General features: G+C 41.8%; 1 protein-coding gene across 1 annotated transcript; it reads left to right on the forward strand.

The window, feature by feature from the left end:
- The first annotated feature begins 1,355 nt into the window (after positions 1 to 1,355).
- On the forward strand, positions 1,356 to 22,730 carry PDX1 (pancreatic and duodenal homeobox 1). Its single transcript, XM_087721240.1, has 2 exons — positions 1,356 to 1,830; positions 20,074 to 22,730. Exons 1-2 carry the CDS (start codon positions 1,398 to 1,400, stop codon positions 20,460 to 20,462), a joined length of 822 nt encoding a protein of 273 aa, XP_087577366.1. The 5' UTR covers positions 1,356 to 1,397; the 3' UTR covers positions 20,463 to 22,730.
- Positions 22,731 to 24,021: the final 1,291 nt, after the last annotated feature.

The raw sequence follows: 24,021 nt of genomic DNA on the forward strand, positions 1-24,021 counted from the left end.
TTCTCATCCAAGAAGCTTCTTCAGTCGTTCTCAACAAACCTCTTCAAAGAAAAAGCAGAAAGTCCTCTTCAAAAAGCACCTTTGGGACAACCATGACCCGGATGGCTGAGAATCTCCATAGAAACTCTTGGAGCCCAGTTCCTGCACTGACCTCTTCTGTTCAGCCAACTCAGGTGAGACTGGAGCAGAGCCACGTGGTGCTGGAGCTGCTTACTCAGTGTCGCTCCTGGGGTGGGACGGACTTTGCCACTGGAAGAGAGGGAGGGAGACAGACAGACAGGCAGGACAGGACAGGACAGGAGAAATGCTTCATGATTACACAGGCAAACAATAGATACAAACTCAAGGTGAACTGCTCCAAACTCGACTGCAGAAAATACGACTTCAGCAACAGAGTGATCAACACTTGGAATCCTCTACCTGACTCTGTTGTTACATCCTCAAACCCTCACAGCTTCAACCTTAAGCTGCCTACCGTGGACCTCACCCCATTCCTAAGAGGTCCGAAAAGGGGGCGTGCATAAGAGCACCAGCGTGCCTAACGTCCCTGTCCTACTGCCCCCATTTATTTGTACTCATTTCCTTTGTTCATCTCCATGTTTATATTTATACCTGCTATCTTATACATGTTTGACAAACTAACAACACCATGTTTCCCCAAAAATAAGACAGGGTCTTATTTTCTTTTGACCCCTGAAATAAGCACTTGGCCTTATTTTTAGGGAGGATTTATTACTTTTTGGTGTGCAGGAGGCGGGGAGCGTGGTCACCTCATGGCTGCTGCTGTGTTGCAATATTTTCGGGGACGGCTTATTTTCAGGGGAGGGCTTATTTTAGCGCATGCACTCGAAAGCCCAATTGGGCTTAACTGGGGAGGTCTTATTTCAGGGAAACAGGGTAAATACAAATACATTTCTGCCAAAAGGAGAATAGGAGGTTCTGCATTAGGTCCATATACATACATACATACATATGTACCTATTGTACTAAGCCAAACTTGATTTGCTTGATTATGATTAAGGTCCAGTGTGTCACATGGGGTTTTACACCAGTTAAGAACAACTCTGGACCTCTTCTATGATAAGGTGAGAGAAAGTGGGGGGGGGGGGAAATCAACCTCTAGTTAGGAAGAAAACGAAAGAAACGCCAAAGTTCCAAACATCAGAAGCGCTCCTTCTGATTGGGAAACGTCTCGCCCAATAGAAACCCAGCTCCGTTTCACGCGGACGGTCGAGCCAACCAATCGAAAAGTCCCCTCGGGGTGCTCTCCCCCCCCTCGCCCCCTCCCCTCTCGAAGTTGGGCTCCATCCGCTGCTCGGGCAGGTGAAGCAGCCTGTCACAGGTGCGCCCCTCACCTGCGCCCTGGGAAGCTTCTCTCGCGCGGGGCCCCGCTCGCCATGAACGCCGAAGAGCAGTATTACGCCTCCGGAGGCGGCGGCGGCGGCACCGGCCACCCGCTCTACAAGGATCCCTGCGCCTTCCAGAGATCGCAGCCTCCGGATTACAACTCCAGCCCCCCAGCCTGCCTGTACATGGGGCGGCAGCAGCAGCAGCAGGCATCTCCTTACGCCGGGGTTTTGGGGGGCTTGGATCAAGGCAGCCCGCCGGACATTTCCCCCTACGAAGTGCCCCCCCTCTCCGAGGGCATCCCGCACCTCCACCCCCTTCCCCCGCACCATCCGGCTCAGCTCTCTCTACCGCAGCAGGAGAACCTGCCCTTCGGAGAAGGGAGCGAGGCCGGGCTGCTGGAGCAACCCAGAGCGCCGCTGCCCTTCCCTTGGATGAAGTCGACCAAGTCTCACGCGTGGAAGGGACAGTGGGCCGGCACGGGTAAGGCGCCCTTCCTCTTCTTTCTGCCCAGGGCCGAAGAAGAACGCCTCTCCTCGGTCCCGCGCCTTTGCCTTTTTCTGGGGACGAGCCCTTTAGTCGTCTCCAAAGCGGACGCTCCTTCGGATAGCTTGGGACTACAACATTCATCATCCCCAGTCAAGGCCGCAGGCTGCTGGCTGAGGATGATGGTGGTCCCGGCATACCCGTAGAGCGCCCAGTTCAAAAAGGCTGGCCCCATCAAGAAAAAGAGAGGCTTTCACTTTAGCTTAAAGTGTTTCTGCAAAGCCAGCTTTAGACAAATTAGTTTATGGTTTGGTGTGAGGTGCAAAGCTGGGAAAATGGGTTGAATAAATTATGGGTAAATGTCACTTAAGCATAAGGCTGTGATGTAAATACAGCCGCAGTTACAGCATGTTCTTGTGCCTCTTTATTCTGAAAGGATTCCTTTGAGCTCTTGATAATGGGCCGAGCTGAATCCAGGAGTGACTAGATCAGAATGTCACTGAAATGTAATGAATAGTGCCTGAATGTAGAATACTTGAGTTCCTACCACAGAAGTCCTGGAACTCTCATATGAGTTGAAATAGAATTTCCATCATTCCCAGAAAAAAGTGGTTTTGTAGAAACTGAGAGTTTTGCTACAACTGATATCGAAGGCTGGCTAATACGCTCATAACTATTGACTATATTGTATATATAAAAAAGTAACACCATATAACATTATATTTTTCTTTGTCTGATTAGTCCTGCAATAAATCTTTTTGTTCACTTAGAAGTAAGTAACCCCCTAAAGCACTTAAAATTGCATTTATTGAAACAGGGAAATGTCCTAGAAATGTAATAAATAGAAACATGTAATAACTCAAGGATTGACTTTCTAGAGATTGTCAAATATAAACATTGGAAGCAAAATAAAATAAAATAAATAAGGCGGCAGCTGTTTTCAAAGCCCTCTGCCATGCTTCCAAATGTTAAAAGCTTTGAAGTAACCTTAGTCTCCAGACGAAATGGAAGTATTTTGAGGATTCTTTTAATGGCACATGACTGACTCAAAAGCCTACCAGCCCTTTGAACCCAGAAAACCTTGAGAATACTCCCAGGGAACTTGTGTAACTTTGAGTGTGAATGAAAAGAGAAACAGTTAAATTTATGGCCGGGGAGTAATTGTTTTGGTTGTACAATGCAATTTTAATGCAAGAAACATAATGGAGTTCTGTTCTGCGTCCATTCACTACTCTGCAGGCTACCCTTGGGAGTTAAGGGCATCACTCATCCTGGTAAAAATTTCACATTTTGCCTTAGTAAAACTTCTCTTCTTTCACATTGTGGTAAACTGAGCCTGCTGTATCCTCCTCTACAAGAGGGGCTGTGCTTGCGACACCCCAATTCGGCCTGTCCGCTTCACAGAATGAGGCTTTCAATTTCCTGGTTGAAACTGGGAAGACACTTTGTACAGACAACAGTCTGATTTCTTGGCAGGGAGCTAGTGATTTTTGTAAAGAACCTAGCAGAGAATGTGTGCCATCCTCATCGTCATTGTTACCACTATTATCCATTTTTGGCTCTCAAAAGTTTTATTGATGCATTTACCAAAATGGCAGCACCCTTCATTTCTTAGATGCAATTAAAAAGTGGGGAAGGAAATCCTGCGATCTTAATGATCATTGCTGCAGAAATATCAGCCTGAATAAACACAGGAAGACTTATTTTTAAGTACCCACGCTTAAGATAAGTGTAATCCTAAACTCCAGTAGCCACACCGTTTCCAGACTAAAGGCTTTGAGGGAATAGATTGGATCACCTTAAACCTTTCGTGGATATTTTTACTTCTGCAAAGCACCACAGGAGCCCAATTAATAAGGAATCAGATATGTCATTTCATACACTGGCATGTTTATTATGGCCTAGGTTTTGTGGAACCCACAGAAGGAAAGTGTAGTTCACATATTTATTTGTTAATCCTTTAAAAAAATATCTTGTGAATGTCTGAAATGTTCATTTACTGCAACATGAATTAACACTTTGGAAAAAAATAAACTAGGCTGGCAAGATTATAACTGAATATATCATATTATATGTAATTAATAGCATAGCGATTCTTAATGAACTGTTGAGTGAGTTTAAAGTGATTCTCATATTAAATTCACCCTTGGGCCGTGTTTGTTTTCATGCCACACTTGTTTGGGATGCATCTGTAAAGAACTCTTTGATTGAAGTTTGTGGAGATCCGCTCCAGTCCTCTTTATTTACAATTAATTGGGGTATGACTTTAAATAGTTCTGTAAGATAATTGCCCTGTACCTGGGCATTTGCTCACAGCTTTTATTTTATTTCTCAAGAAAAGAATAATGAGAATATATCATATGTTATTATCTTGTCTTTTAGAGTATTTTATCTCTTTGAAAGGATTAAATGTTAATTACAAAGACTTGGAACTATTACATTATTCAGCGTGGGGAAATTCAATTTTAAGCTCTGACTTTAAGAATGCTGGGTGTGATATTCATGACACTATATTCTGATTTAAAAACGGCGAAACAGTTTGTGGTTTAAAAAAGCAACAACACAACAGTGCTTCCAAAAATCCGAATGGTTTTTAGCTGTCAACGAATCCAAGCAGTTTGCTTTCATTGATTTTGTGCTGATAAAAAAAAACATCTCTTCTAATTAAATCTCAGCGGAGGGTGGCGAAAGAGAATGATGCAGTTTTCTCATGTGGCTTTTGCTGTCCGAAGAGGTGTGTCAAATTTGCTACCTGTCCAGGAAAAAGGACCATGCCGAGGGATCCAAATTTGCAGCAGAAATGAGAGAGAAATAGGAAAGCGGGGCCGGCAAGGCAATCGCCCGATTGCCTTTGAATTGCAACCTACTAAAAGGCGACTTCATGAGAAGGGAGAATTGGCTCTTGCTCCAGCCAGGGAAACAGAAACGGCGTTTCCTCAGCTTAGTAGTAGAACTCGGTTCCTTACAGCTGCAGAAAATCAGACTGAGTTGCTTCGCCAAGCCAAAATCTTTCAGGGCTGCCGTCTGGACCAAAACAGGAAAATAGAGAGAGACGCTGTATTGATTTTACCTGAAACCAATGAAGGTGGTGCCTGGATTTTTGTGAAGACTGACGCGGAAATCGGAAATCAGGCAGACTGATTAAGAGTCCTTAACGTGTTTGCTAAGGAATAACCCTCTGAAATGCCAGGGAGCAGCTGGCTGACATTGCAAATGATAAAAAGTTTGCCCTGTTGACAGAAGAATCTGCATTGTAAATCTGTTGCATTTCCCTTGTTTTGTGTTTACTGGGTAGAGACCCCGTTTATACCCTTCCAGGGGCAAATTCAACATAGTGAAAGTGGTAAAGCTGCGGGCACCAATTTACCATTGAATCCTACTGCAATACAGCCGTAGAATTATAGCAGAGAGATCTACGCTTAAAAAAGAAACTTTGCACGCCGATTTCAAACTTATTCGCATGAAAATTACATCGGCCTATCTCCGCTTGACTTCTGCAAATAAAAAAGTAAATATAGTGTTAGTATCTGTACATGTATGCCTGTCTGCATTGAGGGAGAAATACTAAAATAAGCCCTTGCGAAGAGAACAGGATCCAAGAAATTTCATGTGCAAACACACATTTTATATACGCTAGTAAGAATCCAGAAAAGGACGGCAAGAAGCTTTAACTGGCCCTTCCAGGAACAGAGATGCCAGTCTTCTTTGGATACTAATAAAGATTGTTATGCTCACTGAAGCATCAGTTATGAAGGTCTATTTAACCAGCTCAGCATTGATAGCATGAGAAGATCTGTCAAGGCCTTGACATCTTATCCTGCAACACATCCATCTAGGAACCGACCCATATATTCCCAGTGGAATCCCTAGGTTTATTTTTTTTAAGAAGCTGGCAACTTGGAGGTTTTGATTTTTCATCAAAGTTCTTATATCCCTCTTATATCCTCCAGGACTTCTCTGTCCTAATAATCCATCTGCATTGCAGTTATTCAGCGAAAAGTAGAGTGAAAATCTGCCGATGCGAGTTGCTTTTTTAAGAAGGCTTCGTGGGATCCACCAGGAAAACCAACCATTTCCAGACGGATAACCCAAAGCAAAGCCGGTCGCGCGCTTAGCTAATGAAGATTCTTGTATCTACCCAATCCGAGAAGCCTCGGCAGAGCTCACCCCATTCCTGAGAGGTCTGTAAGGGGGCGCGCATAAGCGCACCAGCGTCCCTTTCCTACCGTCCCCATTTATTCGTACCCATCTCCTCTGTTCATGTCTATGTTTATACTTATTCCTGTTATCTCGTACATGTTCGACAAACAATAAAATAAAAAAATGAAAATAAAAAAATAACCCAAAGCAAAGTCGGTCGTGCGCTTAGCTAACCAAGGTCCTTGTATCTACCCAATCTGAGAAGCCCCAGCAGAGGATCTATCCCAGTGTTTCTCAACTTTGGCCACTTGAAGATGTCTGGACTTCAACTCCCAGAATTCGCTGGCTGGGGAATTCTGGGAGTTGAAGTCCGGACATCTTCAAGTGGCCAAGGTTGAGAAACACTGAACTATCCTAAGAGGTCTGTAAGGGGAATGCATAAGCGCACCAGCGTGCCTACCGTCCCTGTCCTGCTGTCCCCATTTATTCGTCCCCATTTCCTGTGTTCATGTCCATATTTATACTTACCTATTGTCTCGTACATGTTTGGCAAACAAAATAAAATAAAAAATAACCCCGAGCAAAACGTCCTTAGTTAAGGAAGGCCCTTGTATCTACTCAAGCTGAGAAGTCCCAGCAGGGACCTCAATGACACTTTCTTTCTTCAGAAACACTCGTGGCCTCGGAAAGGGCGGAGACGTTCACTCACACAAAGCTTTGGTGGATCCCAATTCCCTCCTTTCCAATCTTGACTGACCTGAAAAGAAATCGCCCGGCTTCTTTTGGAATGAAGGCCAGGAGCGACAATATCTGGGAAACCGCCTTGGTGCAATAGACTTGCCAAGCCTTCCCTCTCCCCGCCGCGCTAAGCAGCAAAGTGGCGCCCTTTCTTACACCATCGCCTTTCATTTCTCCGGAAGAAACCGGACTCTTCAAAGACGGCCAAAGAACAACGGCCGGACAGCAGAAGCGGCCTGACCCGGAATGAGCGTTGGCTCCGAGAACAAGCGCAAAGACTCGGGTTTTGGGGTGTTTTTCTGGCTGCCAAGGGCTCACAAACCGCCCGGGGAAGAGGGGGAGTCGCCTTGCCTTTCCGATCCGGGGAGAGTGAGCCAAACGCCAGGCAGGGCAGCTGGGGGAAGAGCGGGTCGGTCTCCGGCAGCACAATGTTATCGCGCCCTGCGTCCTGCGCTCAGCGGGTCACGCCTTTGGGCAAATATTGCATTAAGGGCTTTGTAAGAACAGATAGCAGAAATGGGGGTAGGAGTGGGGGGGATGCCTACATTTCCTTAGTTGGGACAAACCGTTCGGGCGGATTTACCCTCATCTGTGGCCAGTTCATTTAGGAACCCAAATGGAATTGGAATAGGATAGAATTCTTTATTTGGCCAAGTGTGATTGGACACACAAGAAATTCGTCTCCGGTGCAGAAGCTCTCCGTGAGGGAAAAACAGTAAGGGAAAAACTATTGTTTCCCCAAAAAGCACAAATATTGGAAAATAACAAACAGACGACTACATTGAAGTGTGTATGTGAGCCTGTTTATATAGTTTTAAGTCCTATCACAATATACGTTGTATAGGAACGCTGGCGTTATTTTTAAATGCGTACGCTGAATTGCATTAAACTATACAGCAGCAACACAATACTATATGTGTGTGTGTGTGTGTGTGTGTGTGTATGTATACATACATACATACATATACATACACACACACACACACACACATATATAGTATTATGTTGCTGCTGTATAGTTTAATGCAATTCAGCGTACGCATTTAAAAATAACGCCAGCGTTCCTATACAACGTGTATATATATATATATATATATGGACCGAAAAGGATTTTGTGAGATGCCTTAAATTTTCTACCTAGAACTGGATTTGCTGTAAGAGATAAAGTCCCAAGGACACTTAACTAGAAATAAATTCCTAGTCAACAGAATATAATATATAATTTCAAGAATAATTCATATAATTTCTTGTGAATAGTGGCAGTTCGCAACTAGGTGTATATCTACGCAAAAATAAATCCCATTGTAAAAAAAAAATTTCACCGAATCTCTGATTACAATTCACTGCCCTTCCAAGATCTCACTGATTTCAATGGATCTTTATTTATAAATATGCTAGAAAAACAGCTCGATTTGCAGTGCGGTAGGAAGAAAGAAAAATGCAGGAAAAAAAACAAATTAACTTAGAATCGGAGAAATGCCTGCATTTTCAAATGCCCGAAGCCGGTGCCATTTAAACTTAACCAGCACCAACTTTTCCTCCTGAAAGAAAAGTTTTTAGACACTTCAAAATTGCGGGACATGTGAATGTCCATCCTGCTGTTTGGTTCTCCTCCTGAGTTTTCCCGCCTGAGTTGAACGTTCCTGATGCGGTGTGATGAGACCCTTTCTCTCCGGGATGTATTTGTTTTATAGTCGCTCTCATGAATAATATATTTGACTTCGGTAGATTTCCCTTTCCCACTTTTTAATATTTTGGTGCAAGTTTTTGTGATAGAAAACTTACCCACTGGAATATTTTCTTCAATGTTTTCCTCCTCCTCCTCCTCCTCCTCCTCCTCCTCCTCCTCCTCCTCCTCCTCCTCCTCCTCCTCCTCCTCCTCCTCCTCCTCTTCCTGTGCCATATCGGTCATTGGACGTTGGGGATCATGTTGGCAATCCTATTTTTGTTAAGAGCCACATGAAAAAGTGCTGTTGAGTTTTATCCAAACCAGCCCTTTAGGTTTTGAAGCCACGATATTCTTCTTCTGCCTGGACCTCGTTTGCCTTCAATCTTTCCCTGGAGGATTAAGTGAAGGATGCCATATTTTTCTGGGTGTTGCATCTCACATCCAAAATATTCTAACTTTTGCTTTTTAATGGCTTCGATGATTTCCCTTGGCTTTCCAGGGCGGCCTATCACTTACTTGACTTACTTGACTTAAGTCTTTAGCGTCGGTACGGCATCGCTAATCCCTTCGCTGTAGAGTCGCATGCATCCCGAATCATCCCGAATCATCATGGGATCCATGATTCTAGGCTGAGTACTACTTGAGCTCGGGCCCAAGAGTCGACAGAGCCCCTTCTGTTGGAAAACGGTGGGCACCTCGAGAAGGCAGGGGTTGTCTTGATAATGAGAGGCTATATTTTATGCTCAATTATCCTTGCCCACCTTATTTTTTCTAGTGACACTTCCTCATTTGTGATTTTGTCAACCAAGCTTATATCCACATTTCAAATGCTTCTAGTCTCTTCAAGGGGTTGAAGAGTGGGTTTCTGCCAGAGACCATCTCTCTACTCCGTAGAGCAGGATGGAAAAGATGTAACATTTGACAAGCCTGATTTTCAGCCTTAGGTTGTGACTGCAGAAGACCTTTTTCATTTTGAAGAATGCTGTTTGAACTTTCTCAATCCTTGTCTTTATTTCACTGATCGTGTCCCAGCTTTCATGTAAAATGTTTCCCTGTAAGACATTTTAAAACCTTTTTGTTTGCCTTAAGATAATACAGGGCAAAATTTTGTATATATCCCTACTCAGAAATAATTTCCCTTCTTCCCTGTAAAACATTTTAAAACCTTTTTGTTTGCCTTAAGATAATACAGGGCAAAATTTTGTATATATCCCTACTCAGAAATAATTTCCCTTCTTCCCTGTAAGACATTTTAAAACCTTTTTGTTTGCCTTAAGATAATACAGGGCAAAATTTTGTATATATCCCTACTCAGAAATAATTTCCCTTCTTCTTCAAGGAGGGAAATCAATTTTGCATTGGTGTGGATGAATGTTTATACTTGTTTTATTCTAAAAACAACTTATTGAAGACTATTAAAAGTTAAAATATGGGTGGGGACAAACCCCATTGAAAGGCATGGGAGCCGAACCAGAGTATTCTTGCAAGCTCCCCATTCACTTCAATGGAACCTGAGGTGGATTGTTTTCACTGGTTGGTGCCTACTGCAGCCAATCGTGCTTTGATCACCTCATTTTAGCCACTATATTTTAAAATCTACGTAAATAAGACTACCTACCATCTGATTTACTGTGGCCATGTATGTTATGCATGCCAATTCATTGTGATGCTTGTTCCTGGTGGAACAAGAAGGCAAAGAACAGGATGGTTTGATAACATCAAATCTGATGCAAAATTGAAAATCCAACAATTAATTGAAAGAAACTGTGCTTGAGAGGGTAGCATGAAATCCACTTGCCTATAAAGCCACCAAGAGTCGGACACGAGTAAATGGTTTAAAACAACAACAGTTTAAAGTCTAATTTCTTCCACAGGGAAAGTGTGATAATTGATTGTCCTTGTTGAGATTTGATTTGACATAAATCTCCAGCCAGTCTGTCTAAAGGCCATGATTTAAACAACTTCACTAAATTTGCTCCCGGGCTCACGTTTTGCTCAACCAGGTTCCAAGCTACAGCCCAGCCATATAATAAACTAATTTTAATCTCCTCCCCTCTTTTATTTCTCCAAGGACACAATGGCACAATGGGAGATTCTAAAATCACACCAGGTTAATTCTGAAAGATAAAGCAAGATAAAAGTGATTATATTTGATGATGCTTGTTTTTTTGCTATGACTATTTCTCTTCTAAAAATGTTACCCATGAAATACCAGCTAAATACTCAAATATCTTCGAAGTGTTTACATATAACTGACCTAGGACCAGAGGGTGTAAAAACTAATTCGTTTTAAATTTTGAAAGAACATCAAGATTATTTTTATTTAAAAACAGAGAGGCAAACAGAAGGTGGTACACTTTAAATTGTTCTGGGTATTTGTTCCACAAGTTAGCTTCTCATTTTATGCATCTGAAAACAAAATAATTCAAATAACTTAGACCTAACATAGTTTCTCAGTGCAGTAAGACCCTAGGTGGCTTACAAAATATGCTAATTAAAAAACAAAATGAAACAAAAGCCAAATTCAATATAATAATTAATAACTAAAAACAAAAATGTCACAAAAACCAAAATAGCAAAAAAGAGCATCATACATGCACACACACATCCCTCCAACACATAAGCCCAAAGCCAAGATTTTAAAGAATTTAAAATTTTACAGAATTTTAGAAAAAAAATTATCTCTGGAGGAAACTGGTCCAGAGGATGGAGACACACACACAGTGAGAAGACATGCTTGCTAGCTCCTGTAAGATGGCAATGTTTAATAGAAGAGAGCTGAGGTGCACCCACTCTGCCTAAAGGTACCCAGATAGGTAGTAATGAAAGCAGATAACTTGGTTGTCTGCCATGAACAGCTTTAAAGGTAACCATCAGCACTTTGAATTGCACACAGAAGCCAAATGGCAGCCAATGCAGCTCACGTGGCACTGGTGACACATAGGCATGCTGAGAAGTACCCATTTCTATTTATGTCACTGTATTATGTCAACCATAGCTTCCAGATAGTCTTCAAGGGCAGCCCCATGCAGAGTGCATTGCAGTAGTCCAATTGTCAGATGATCAGGTTGTGAGTGACCACTTGCAAGATCCAAAATGTTATGGTGCAATCCAGGCCTTAAGTCTTAAATAAATAAATGCTCTTCCCTGAGGATTTCTTTGAGGGGAGGGCAGAAAAATGGAAATAATCAAATTTACAATTCATGCAAAGAATCTTATCTTTTTAAAGCAAAAATCCATCTTTGGACACACTGCATCACTGGTGACTAAATCCCCTTAATAATATGTTTATGGGTATATGTGCATGCACCACTATTACTTGTGGATATTTACAATAGTTAAAACTACGGTATTGAATCTATCATTAAACTATCATTAAAAAAAACAGTAATAAAAAGTGGCATGTTGAAAACAGACAGGCATGGCAGCTGCCAAAAAACCAATGGTAACATTTACAAATTAACTTTCAGGGGAAACACGGACTTGCCTTATTAACTCATCAGTGAAGTTCACAACAGAAGATTCCAAGATGAGAATGTTTTAATGTAAAAGCAATGTTTTTTCCCCCCAAACCTGGCAGCTTTAAGAAGTGTGGACTGCCCTTCTCAGAATTCCCCAGAAAGCATTTGATTAAGGATTGAAGCCTTAATAAATCTTGTTAATTCTTGAATCCACGTTTACGGAAAGGTTGCCTGTTCAGAGGCTTACTCAAAGGAAACTTTATCTAGGATTTCAGCTTTCATTAACTACTTTCTGAATTCATGGGGATGTGTTTCCTTCCAAAATGTTAGGTAATTGGTGTATTAGTGCTACAATGCTGAGTGACAAAACTACTGTATTTTCCCAGGAATAATCTGACACTGAATTTGTAATGGAAAACTGTCTGTCAGAGAAGGTACATGAACATCATAGTCCCTGAAGGGGAGTCTGAAAAGCTGGGTGCTTTTCAAGCATTTAGAGCTACAATGATCGTCATTATTTCCGAGTTTGTCGCCTTGTAAACTAATGGGAGTTATGCTCCAAAATATCTGAAGGATACTATATTCCAGAAGCCAGTCCTAGGAAGTAACAATGATAGACTAAGTCTCAGAATCCTAGAGAGGAGCAAAATGAAGCAAAAGAACCAGAGAGATAAACCAAAAGATTTAAAAAAAAACCACTAGAAAGGTTCTACAAATTCAGCAAACGAACCTTAATTAACAGGATTTTTAATTTAATTTTAAAATTATATTTATTTTCAAATATACAAAGTTCAAACAGCACAGAAATATCAGAATATTAATGAAGTGTTTTCAATTCAGCATCTAATCAAAGTCAGCATACATGGTATCCTTGGCGTATATTTTTGTCACTTTCGATTTGTTTTATTATTCCTTTTCCCGTTTTCCCTCCTATGTTAGTTTGCATTTTAATGTTTGACTCTGAAATTTAATAAAGATATTATTTAGAAAAAGTTGGCACCATTTAGTCCAGCAAGGTCAGGTTAACTTTGTGCTGGATCGTTTTCCAAATAACAGACATTTTGTCATTTAATGGAGTAGAATTCCTGTCCTATCCAAATCAATGTGTTTTTAAAGGTTGTGGAGCAGGACAACCCCATAAGGGGCAGTGTGTTTTATCTAGCCTTATGAATCAAAGCTACAGTGCATTTATGTGGGCATTTCCAATAGGAAGCAATAATTTGCAAATAAAGGGTTATGTTTTCAATTGCCACAAATACACGATCATTCCAGTATCTAACCTGCCACTAATTTGCACTTAGAAATATTCAACTGTGATTTTATGAGAGGTTAATTCATCTCAAGGAGAGACAATGTGGGTGAGATAGTTTAGTTGTTAGATTAGAATCTGGAGTTTCTAGGTCTTCTATACTGGATAATAGAAATTTGTGGGATTACCCAACGTGCCTTGTAGTGTGGTTGCTGTGATTGAAAATAGGAAAGAGCCCTTTGTAACCCTCCCTAAGTTTCTGAAGGAAAGATGGGGTAGACGTTTAGTAAACAAACAGACCCCAACATTTTGGTGCAGAATCTTACTGTTTTATGACCAATAATTTGTCCATCAATTTACTTCTTCAAGTTCTGAGAATCTTTCTGCCTTAATTTTACATCCAAGGCTAAGTTGACAATCAATTCATACTTAATTTGATGATGGCAGAATTTGTGCATTTTTTGCACTAGAATATATCATGTATTGGGATGGTTTAAACATCTTTATAAAAATGTTTTTGTAAAAAATCCTACTTTTGAATATGTAAATGAGAGCTCTAGCATAATGTTTCAAAAGAAAATGTGTCGGTTCTCTAATTTTATAAATAAGCTTTGTTTATATACTATAAATTTGTTCCAGCACAAATGAAACCTACGAATTATCAATAGATATTTTCTTTAAAATTATTGACTGGATATACATACATATATACATACATACATACATACATACATACATACATACATACATACATACACATATATAATTTTGAATTGTTAACACACGCTTGTTTTTCACATTATATTAGTCAGCGTATGTCATTTTTTTTTTAAAAAACCGAATCCTTTTCAATTTAATGGTTTAAATTCAAACAAACAAGTTTTTAATTTTTAAGTCCCGTTATTCCAATGGGAGAGAAAACTTTAACATGTAGACTAGTGTGTGAATTCATAACAGCATCAAGCGGTCAGCATCAAGAGGCCAGAATAGTTGCAGTTCTTTCAAGTCACTAGTCGAATTGGAGAAACAGTGTGCAGAAATGCAAGTTACTAGTCAGGTTTGAGAAACGGTGGGAAGCAATCAAAGCTTTCTGAGGAATAGCGGTTTCTTTATTTACCCTGATATGCCGACGCCTCCTATGATTCTGAGCGGTTTGATTAAACTTAGATTGCATAATATAAAGTACCTATTACAGCGCGTTCAATCACATCCTGTAGTCGCCGAATGAGATAAAACCTGTCTCTCTCTGGCGCGATTGCTTTCAACCAAGGTCTGCGCTGCGTTTTGAAGCGAAACCTGGGATGGGGCCATGGCGCAAAGCATGGGAACGGCCAGGTTACTCCACAATGCGAGGCCACTACCCAGAAGGCCTGCTCCGCGACGCCTTTCCTTCGCCTCGATAGGGTCAACCCATCTTTCTGATTAATGAATCCGATTAATTAAATCAGATTCATGCTAAGAATGAAACTCAGCTTCAATACACCAAGTAAATGAGATGAAGAGTGTGGAGTACAGGAGAGAGGTAAGGGAAGAAGAGAGGGAAAGGAGAGAGGGTGGGCGGGAGAGAAGGAGAGAAAGAAGGAGTGGAAAGGAGGAGAGAGGAAAAGGCGAGGGGAAGGAGAAGTAGAGAAGAGAAAGATGACAGAGGGGAGAAAGGAGGTAGGGAGGAGGAGAAGAGAGGGAGAAGAAAGTGATGGATACAAATACAAATAAACACACCATACAAATATGGTGTATGGAGAGCAGAAGAGCCAACAATTGTTTTGGGAGGTTGATGGTAAGATGAATTGATGTAAATGTTTTAATAATATAAGAAAAAAAATATTTATTTTTTTAACAGTATACATGTGGGTATTTGTTATGAAAATGAAAACAATAAAAAAAAGTTTTTAAAAAAGAATGAAACTTAGCTTCGCGGGCCGGTCCTTTTCGTTCATTTGCGCGCATATTTATTTCTCAGCGTTTAAACCAGTGTTTCTCAACCTTGGCAACTTGAAGATGTCCGGACTTAAACTCTGAATTCTGGGAGTTTAAGTCCGGACATCTTCAAGTTGCCAAGGTTGAGAAACACTGGTTTAAACGCTGGAGAAACTTTGGGGGATGATACTGGAGGAGATCTATAGTTGCGATAAATAAAATCTGCATTATTTAACTCCGTCGGTTCACGGTCGCCGCGGCACTGATAACGCGCCGATGGCAAGCAATTTGAGGAGCCCGAAGCCGGAGGCTGCCACCCTACCCTATGGTGTGAACCCCATTGAATTCAGCAGGGTTTTTACTCCTGGGCAGGCGAACATAAAGAGGCATAGCGGGACCGGAGAACTTCTAAGTTCACTTTGCCCCACGTTTGTCGGGCAGAAAAAACTCAAAGGGAAAAAATGGGGGGGGGGCGATAGGCGCAAAAATAGGCGCAAAAGCCCCATTGGGCACCCCGGGAGGGTTGCTAACGGGCCAAATGGTAATCCATTGTAGCAAAGCCAGCCAATCAACTATATACAGTTCGTTAGGATATTGCGCCCCTCCGCATTATAACAGCAAAGCGAAAATGCGCGCTAATTAAAGACCCTGATACTTTTTGCAAGAATAAATCTATTGGCCTTGGGAGCAGGATAAGATTCGAAGAATCTCCTCTTGTCGAAAAGACGAGTCCATGCAAATATATGCATACCAAACTGGAAACTTCCGTGACTTTCCGAATAACTTTCCGGGGTGTTGAATAACGGTACATCAGAGAAAGAGAAACAAAAAGAACAGGAGAAAGAGGCTTTAAATGTTCAAATAAGGAGACAATTTGGGAAAAAATTAATTACAAAAGGATTTCATGAATGGCATAATGCTTTTTTTTAAAAAAAAGAATCATAATTACGGTTCCATTTGGCACTGTACTAAGAAATCCTGTGTAGATTTTCTCCGATATAAGGACTTGGATTCTTAAAATAAATATGCACTCCCCCATCTTACTCAATTTAGGGAAGTTTCTTTTACTCTTAAGGGCTCAGTGGCTAAGACACCGAGCTTGTGATCAGAAGCTCGGCAGTTCGAATCCCTAACGCCGCTTAACGGAGTGAGCTCCCGTTACTTGTCCCAGCTTCTGCAAACCTAGCAGTTTGAAAGCATGTAAAAATGCAAGTAATAGGAATCACCTTGGTGAGAAGGTAACAGCGTTCCGTGCACCTTCGGTATTTAGTCACGCCGGCCACATGACTACGGAGAAGTTTTCGGACAGCGCTGGCTCTTCTTCAGCTTTGAAATGGGGATGAGCACCGCCCCCTAGAGTCGGGAACATTAGCACATATGAGTGAGGGGAACCTTCACCTTTTACTCTTGCAATCTCTATTCCTTTCGCTTATGCCTATTCAACTGAGATAAAACCAGATACAGACGATCTGAAATAAAAGTTAGCAAAGGGTTTCGTTTCTCACAAGACTGTCTGAAGGCTAGCTATTATAAATTGAATCGAATTGAATTGAATTTTATTATTTGTATGCCGCCCTTCTCCGGGAAGGACTCAGGGCGGCGAACAATTCAAAAGGGAAAAGAGGGAACATAAAACAGAATACAGATAATTAAAAGCGACTGTAGTCCTGTTTTGTCAACCGAAGTGGTTCTAAGGATCCAGTCGCCGAAAACAAGGTTAAGCACAATGTCAAAATGGTATCCAAAGGAGAATGTGAAGTGCGTGCTTTTATCTCAGGCGAGGTGTAATAGGAAAGGACAACAGACGTTTTATTTTTTTAAAAAAAGTTTCATAGGATGCCTCCGATCAGCAAATGAGCTAATGAGTCGTGAGAAACATGGGCATCTGGTGACTGAATCTCGGCGCGTCCTCTAGTGCAGCAAAGCTGGCTGGGGAATTCTTGGAGTTGAAGTCCACCAGGCTTAAAGTTGCCAAGGTTGGAGATCCCTGCTCTAGTGTTTTCCTGCAGCTACATGATTTGTCTCTTTGAAGAGGAACATACATTTTCTTTGTTTTAATAGCATACACCAGAGCCAGTTTGATGTGAGGGTGAAGACATCCGCTAAAAAACCAGGAGACTGTGAATTCTAGTTCCATCATAGGCAGAAAATCAATTGGGTAACCTTGGGCCAGTCGGTCTCTCTTAGTCCTAGGAAGGAAGAGATTTTCCACTTCGGAAAAATCTTGCCCAGAAAACTGCAGGGACTTAGTCCTAGTAGTGTCCAAAAGAAACAAACTTGATTTTAACCATTGATGTGTGTGTGTAATAACAGATACAGGGTTTAAACATAATGCAAGGACCACCTCACTGACTCCCATCCTTGTTGTGTTTCTTCATTAAATTAACCCAGGAGACAGGTGAATGCAGAAAGATTGTTCAGGCTTATAGCAATCTTCTCGTGTTTATGAGCCTAGACTAGAGACTAAATTCCATTCATCTTCTCAAATGGAGAACAAGGGAAGACTTGAAATAGGAAGAATCCTTTGCTGCTTTACCCAAACAGGAAAACTCTCCAAGAAATCCTCGATGAGAAATAGTTTGAAAACTCGAGTGGTTATAACGGATTTTGGTGTTAAGAAATTGAGGTGGAAAATATTCTACTGAATGGGCAAGGCAGGAGAAAGGGACGGAATAACAGGTGTGAGGGGAAGGTGGATGAGTGGGAGATGGAAGAAGAGGAGGAGAAATGCAGAAGGAAGGGGAGTTGGAGAAGAGGAGGACGAGGAAAAGAAGAAGAGGGGAAGGAGAAACGCTGAAGGAGAGGGAGTTGAAGAGGAGGCAACGAAGGAGAAGGTATTTCCAGGATAAAGAGACAAGCAGAAACTATTCAGACCAAGAGCCCTTCAAGGGATAACAGTTCCGAATGAAAGCCAAGGACATCCATAGACATCCAAGATAGGAAATGTTTAATATAGCACCAGTTGCTAGCACCAGTGTATCCTTCACACTCTCAGAAAAACCCTGAAGTTGGAAAGGTGGAATGGGAAGGGAGACAATGATACCTGCTGGTATACTTACTGATACCCCACAGGGAAGCCCCCTTCCCCAATTCCACATTTCTTTGCAAGAGGGAAACACATTGTATCTTTTATTTTCTGCTACAGAGTGATTGAAAGGATTGATTCTATGGAGCAACTAACTCAAGAGAATTCGATTTTTGAAGGGTGAGGGTGCGTTTTAAACAAATAACAATTTCCTACTCCTTCGGATTCTCACAAATAGATATAGTTAATTGAAGCAGCTGTCCCAAATTAACAGGGTGTTTTCTCTTGAGAAAAAATGCCAAGTAATTGGGAGTGGTTCTTACTTTTATCCAGCAAGAAGGAATTTTATTCAGGGAGCAAGTTACCTACTCCTTATATAGTAGATTGCCTGATACCTGTAAGAGTCAGTTCTGTTCTCCTAAAGACTAAAGTACTTCTTAAATCCAATTTAGCTCCTGATATTTTCTCAGCAAAGATACAGAAGCAGAAACAGTTTCCCAGTCTATTCTACCTCTTAGGTTTTCCTACTGGTATTCTATCCAAATACTGACTCTAGTTAGCTTTTCATGATCAGTTGAGATTAGTTATGTGGTACATAGAGCTGGCTTAATCATTCGGTAGATAGCCCCTCCTTTGATTATATAGCAGTGGCCAAAATTGTGGAAACCTTTTGGGGAAGTGTATTTTTGAGGTTTGATGGCTAATAACACTGTTTTTTTCAGGAGGGAGTTTCAAGATAAAATCATATTCACTGCTGGAATGGCCTGGGAATAGCCCAGACCTTAACCCAATTGAAAATCGATGGAGCTGACTAAAGAAATTTGTTAGTTAGAAGTGACCCAGCAATAAAACCCATTTAATAGAAGCAATCATTCAATCTTGGTTTCACATTATAACAGCTGCACAACGAAAAGACTTGGTTTGCTGCATAGGAAGACGCTGTAAGGCCATATTTCATGCTAAAGGTTACCTAACTAAGTATTAACTGACATGGTGATAATTTTTGTATATCTCATTTTTTCTATGGTGATAATTTTTGTATATCTTGTTTCACTTTCCTTCTTTATATCTGCTGTTCTAATAGTAAATCCTTCATAAAAGTTATTGCATTACATTCTTGATTAAATTAACTTTCCATTGATATAATCTTATGGTACTAGTAAAAAAATGGCAGTGTTAGCTAGTTTTAGAAAATAAACTTTTCCCGAAAGTAAGGAGAAGATACAGAACCCAGATGATGAACCATTAAATAGAAGAAGAAAAAAAGGGGGGGGAGAGGAAAACAGAAAATAAAATATTAAATATACAGGTATATATTCAAGAGCGAGATATAAAGGGGGGAAACATAATTAGGGTAGAATAGCAAAGGTAAGGGTAAGAAAGGTAAGAAATGATACCAAATTATATTTGGGTTTGCGGAAATACCATCCCAAGGAATATAAACTGAGATTTGAAAGAGACACCTACAACAATAGAAAAAGAAAGGGAGAGAGGAGAGAATGAGAGGAAGACTGAGGAAAGAAGAAAGAGGTAAGGAGAGGAGGATGGAAGGGAGAGAAAGAGGAGGAGAGAGTAGAAAGGGAAAGAGTAGGAGTAGGAGAAAGGGAAGGGAAGAAGGAAGGGGAAGGAGAGGAGGAAGGAAGGAAGTAGAGAAGGGAGGGAGGGAGAAAATAAAGGGAAAATAAAGTGGTGTTACAACAAGCAGAAGGGATTGTAAATAAAGCAACCCAAACTGTAAATTATAACCTATTAAATGAAATAACAAATGTATAAGAATGACAAATGTAAAGAAGAATAACAATTAGGTGAATGTATACTTAAAATGGTATGTAAGAGAATAAAAAATAAATGTTGGGGGGGAAAAGAAAAGAAAATACACTTTTCCCAAAAGGTTTCCACAATTTTGGCCACTACTGTAGAACAGTGCAATTCTTTTCTTCCCAAATGCTTGCAAACGAACCCGCAGCTAAGAGTCTGGGCGTTGCTCGTGTCCTTCTCAAGTTTCTAGTCCTTAAGACGTCTGACTCTCGTTCTTCCTTAGGTGGCTCCTACCTGGTGGAACCCGAGGAGAACAAGCGGACCCGGACGGCTTACACGAGGGCGCAGCTGCTGGAGCTGGAGAAGGAGTTCCTCTTCAACAAGTACATTTCCAGGCCGCGCCGGGTGGAGCTGGCTGTCATGCTGAACTTGACCGAGAGGCACATCAAGATCTGGTTCCAGAACCGGAGGATGAAGTGGAAGAAGGAGGAGGATAAGAAGCGAGGCGCAGGAGGCGGCGGGGGCAGCCAGGAGCCTGAGCAGGACTCCGCCGTGTCCTCGGGGGAATTACCCGGCAAGGAGGAAGGGCAAGAGGGCGAGTCCCCCGTCGCCAAGCTGCTGCTCCCCGTCAGCCCCACCGTCTCCCCCTGTCGGCCTCCGGAGACGCGGTGAAGGGCGCGGAAAGTCGCGGACGTCCCCCTCGAGCGCCCCCTGGCGGAGACCTGGCGCCTCTCGAGAGACTCCGCAGGGTCTAGGGAAGGGGGCGACCGTAAGGAAGGAGACTTATATATTGGACTACAACTTCCATGAGACGTGAAGCTCATGGGAATTGTAGTCCAACGGAGCTGGAGAGTACCAGGTTGGAGAGGAAGAGGAACAAGAGCCATGTCCCTTCCCATTTGTCTCTACTTTGTCTCCCCACCCCCAGCCCCCATTTTAATCCAATCCTGGGTTTTGTTTTTTAAAAAGATTTATTTTCAAGGGTTACAAAGCTGGTTAATTAAATGATTCCTCCATGCCATACAGGGTACAAATAAGCCATACACACTTAGCCACTGGAGGAGAAAGGAAAGATTTCTGTTGCACTGGATAATGTTGGACCTATTATATTTCCTGGGCAGCTCCTATGCCTGCTGGGCTACCTAGTTGATCTTTAATGTTTTCAAATTCTTCTAATTAAAAACAAAATGGGAAACCAGCATGTTGCAAAGGAAAACCTCAAGCGTAATCTTCCTTTACAGCGCTGCCTGACCTCGCAGAGGCCACCTCTGAAAACTAAGAATAGAATAGAAATAGAATAGAAAACACACAAGGAATTTGTCTTTGGTGCATGTGCTCTCACTGTACATAAAAGATACATTCGTCATAAATCATAAGGCACAACACTTAATGATAGTCACAGGGTACAAATAAGCCATCAAATCATACTAGGAAACAATCATTGTAAATGGTAAGGCTACAAGCAACAAAGTTACAGTCATACAGTCATAGGTGGGAGGAGATGGGTGATAGGAACGATGAGAAGATTAATAGTAACGCAGACTTAGTAAATAGTTTGACAGTGTTGAGGAAATTATTTCTTTAGCATAGTGATGGTGTTCAGGAAAAACTGTTCTAGTGTCTTGTTCTGGTGTGCAGAGTTCTTATATTGTTATTTGAGGGTAGGAGTTGAAATAAGCAGGTCAATGGTTGCTGGAAACTGGAGATCTTCAGTTCCCATTCAGTAAAATCAGGGTGTTATGACTCCACTTATCACTGCAACCATTTTGTAAGACTGTGCTTGTGTGTGAGATAGAGAGATGCCTTTCAACAAAAGCTGAAATTCAACAGACACTGACTTCGGAGTATGTTCCTTTCAGACAACAGGGATGTCTGCAGTATATGGTGAAAAGCTGAGATGAGGGGCAGTGACAGTGCATTTTGAATCTCTGTTTATAGCACTAGAATTATAGACTACTTCACAGTGCTTTACAGCCCTCTCTAAGTGGTTTAAAGTCAGCATTTTGCTCCCAACAATCTGCGACCTCATTTTACCAACCTCGAAAGGATCGAAGGCTGAATCAGTCTTGAGCTGGTCAGGATCGAACTTTTGGCAGTCGGCAGAACTAGCCTGCAATACTCCATTCTAATCACTGTGCCACCATGATTCAGTGTACATTACACATGAAAAAACAAAAAGGTGGCACTTTCGTTGCATGCTTGTGGCTGCTATCTGGACTAGGGTGCCGAGGTGGTGCAGTGGTTAGGGTGCAGTACTGAAGGCCACTACAGCTGACTGTTATCTGCAGTTCAGCGGTTCTAATCTCACCGGCTCAAGGTTAACTCAGCCTTCCATCCTTCCGAGGTGGGTAAAATGAGAACCCAGACTGTGGGGGCGATATGCTGACTCTCTAAACCGCTTAGAGAGGGCTGAAAGCCTTATGAAGCGGTATATAAGTCTAACTGCTATTGCTATTGCTATTACTTTTTTCACCATATCCCGTGGATACCTCTGAGATAGATGTTCATAAGATTATACTATCTTGGAGGGTTGCTTAGGGTTACAGGAAATGTAAGGAGGTGCATATGACTACCAGTCTTCAAGGGCTGGAGACTCTTCAAGGTTGACAATAAGAACTTTTCAGGATGGCAGCAACATTAATGAGCTTGCTTCCTATCCTAGTTGGGATGGATGAGCATCAGCTTCACAGTTTCCTACTTGCAGCTTGAGGATTTCTTATTGCAATGCTTCCCAAACCCAAAACTGCTTATCAGAACTTATCGAATTTTGAGAACCGGGTGTAACACCCTTCCTTCAATATAACTTTGAATGGTCATAACTTTGAATAGCTCCTAAATGAATGATCGTAATTCAAGGACTACTTGTATTATAAAAAAAAACAACATCACTGAATGATCTTTATGTCATTTCAATAAATTACCACTGGTAATTTCACTGATTTTCATCTTTGGATAAAATACTTCAAAATACTTTCCGAAAATACTTCAGAATACTTTCAGAGTTCATGTGTTGTTAAGGAAAAAAACACTTTTACCTAATTTGGGGCAGGTTTGGAATGCCCTGTCTTATGGAGATGTCCCCATGGCATTGCCTGTCTCATCCCACCAAAACTAAGGCCACTTATCTATATTTGATATTAAAGTGGCCATTCTCATGTTTTTTTCTGACACAAGCGATTATTTTTAACACTTTGGCAATGACTGTCTCAAAGGTGCTGTCAGGTTTCCCAGGAACACCCCAAATGAAAGACGACTCCGAAGCTTGAGTTTCCTCAAAATTCCATTTTATTAGAGATGTCATATTTGCACATCTGGGAACCTCCGAATCTGAAAGTTTCCATGTTTTCCCCACCCAAATGAAAGTCCAAGCCCCTGCCCAGCACCCACATGTCCATCACATGGTCCAATCAGGCCCCGTCCCAACTGGAGATGCCTCTTAGTCATGCCCTTCCAAGTGCAGGGCAAGATGTCCTTGACTCTCTGAGAAAGGAATGTTATTATGAGTATATATCTCCCATACTCCATATAATCCCCCCTCCCATTTTCCCACAGCATTAAATGTGGCAGGCCGGAAGGCCCAGTGCAAAAGGTGGCTTCCACGCCTGACTGGTGCTTTTCCAAGAGGCAACTGGACTTTCTGATTTATCTTTCAAGATGTTTTGCTTCTCATCCTAGAAAGCCTCTGGAGCCTGGGGAGGGCAAAAAAACGGGTCCATCGCACGCCAAAAGTGAGGGGGAGGGTGGGGGTTCACACGTGCATGCACGCAGTGGGTGGATAGCATGCATATTATGGGTGTGGGCACACCTGCACACGACCCCCTTGCACTCCCCCCACTTTTGTCACACAATAGGGAAAAGGTTAGCCATCACTGTTCTATGCTATTGTCTGAGGACGGAGTCTCTGCAGATGCTATTTCCCAGGATTCTTCTTCACTTGCCGCATGTAAGGATGAGATAATCATGGGGGGAGGGTTGGGCTGTGACCTGGTTCTAGTGTTACTCCTGATTACCACCCATTTTCTTTTGGCCATGGACACAATCAGACTGTCTTTGCCAACCCTTCTGTTGGTGGCATAGTCAAGGGACTATGGAGATGGCATTTGGGTGGCTATAGAAATGGAATAGGTAAATATGAAGTAAATAAATAAATTTGTTTAATTCTTTTTTTATTGAAAGTTTTAAAAAAGTTTTACAAACATATACCTCCCCCTGAACCCAGTTCCCCCCCAAC

Source organism: Thamnophis sirtalis, unplaced genomic scaffold (genome assembly GCF_051295495.1).
Source record: "Thamnophis sirtalis isolate CommonGarterSnake01/CBP01778 unplaced genomic scaffold, rThaSir2_p1.2 scaffold_8, whole genome shotgun sequence".
Classification (NCBI taxonomy): domain Eukaryota; kingdom Metazoa; phylum Chordata; class Lepidosauria; order Squamata; family Natricidae; genus Thamnophis; species Thamnophis sirtalis.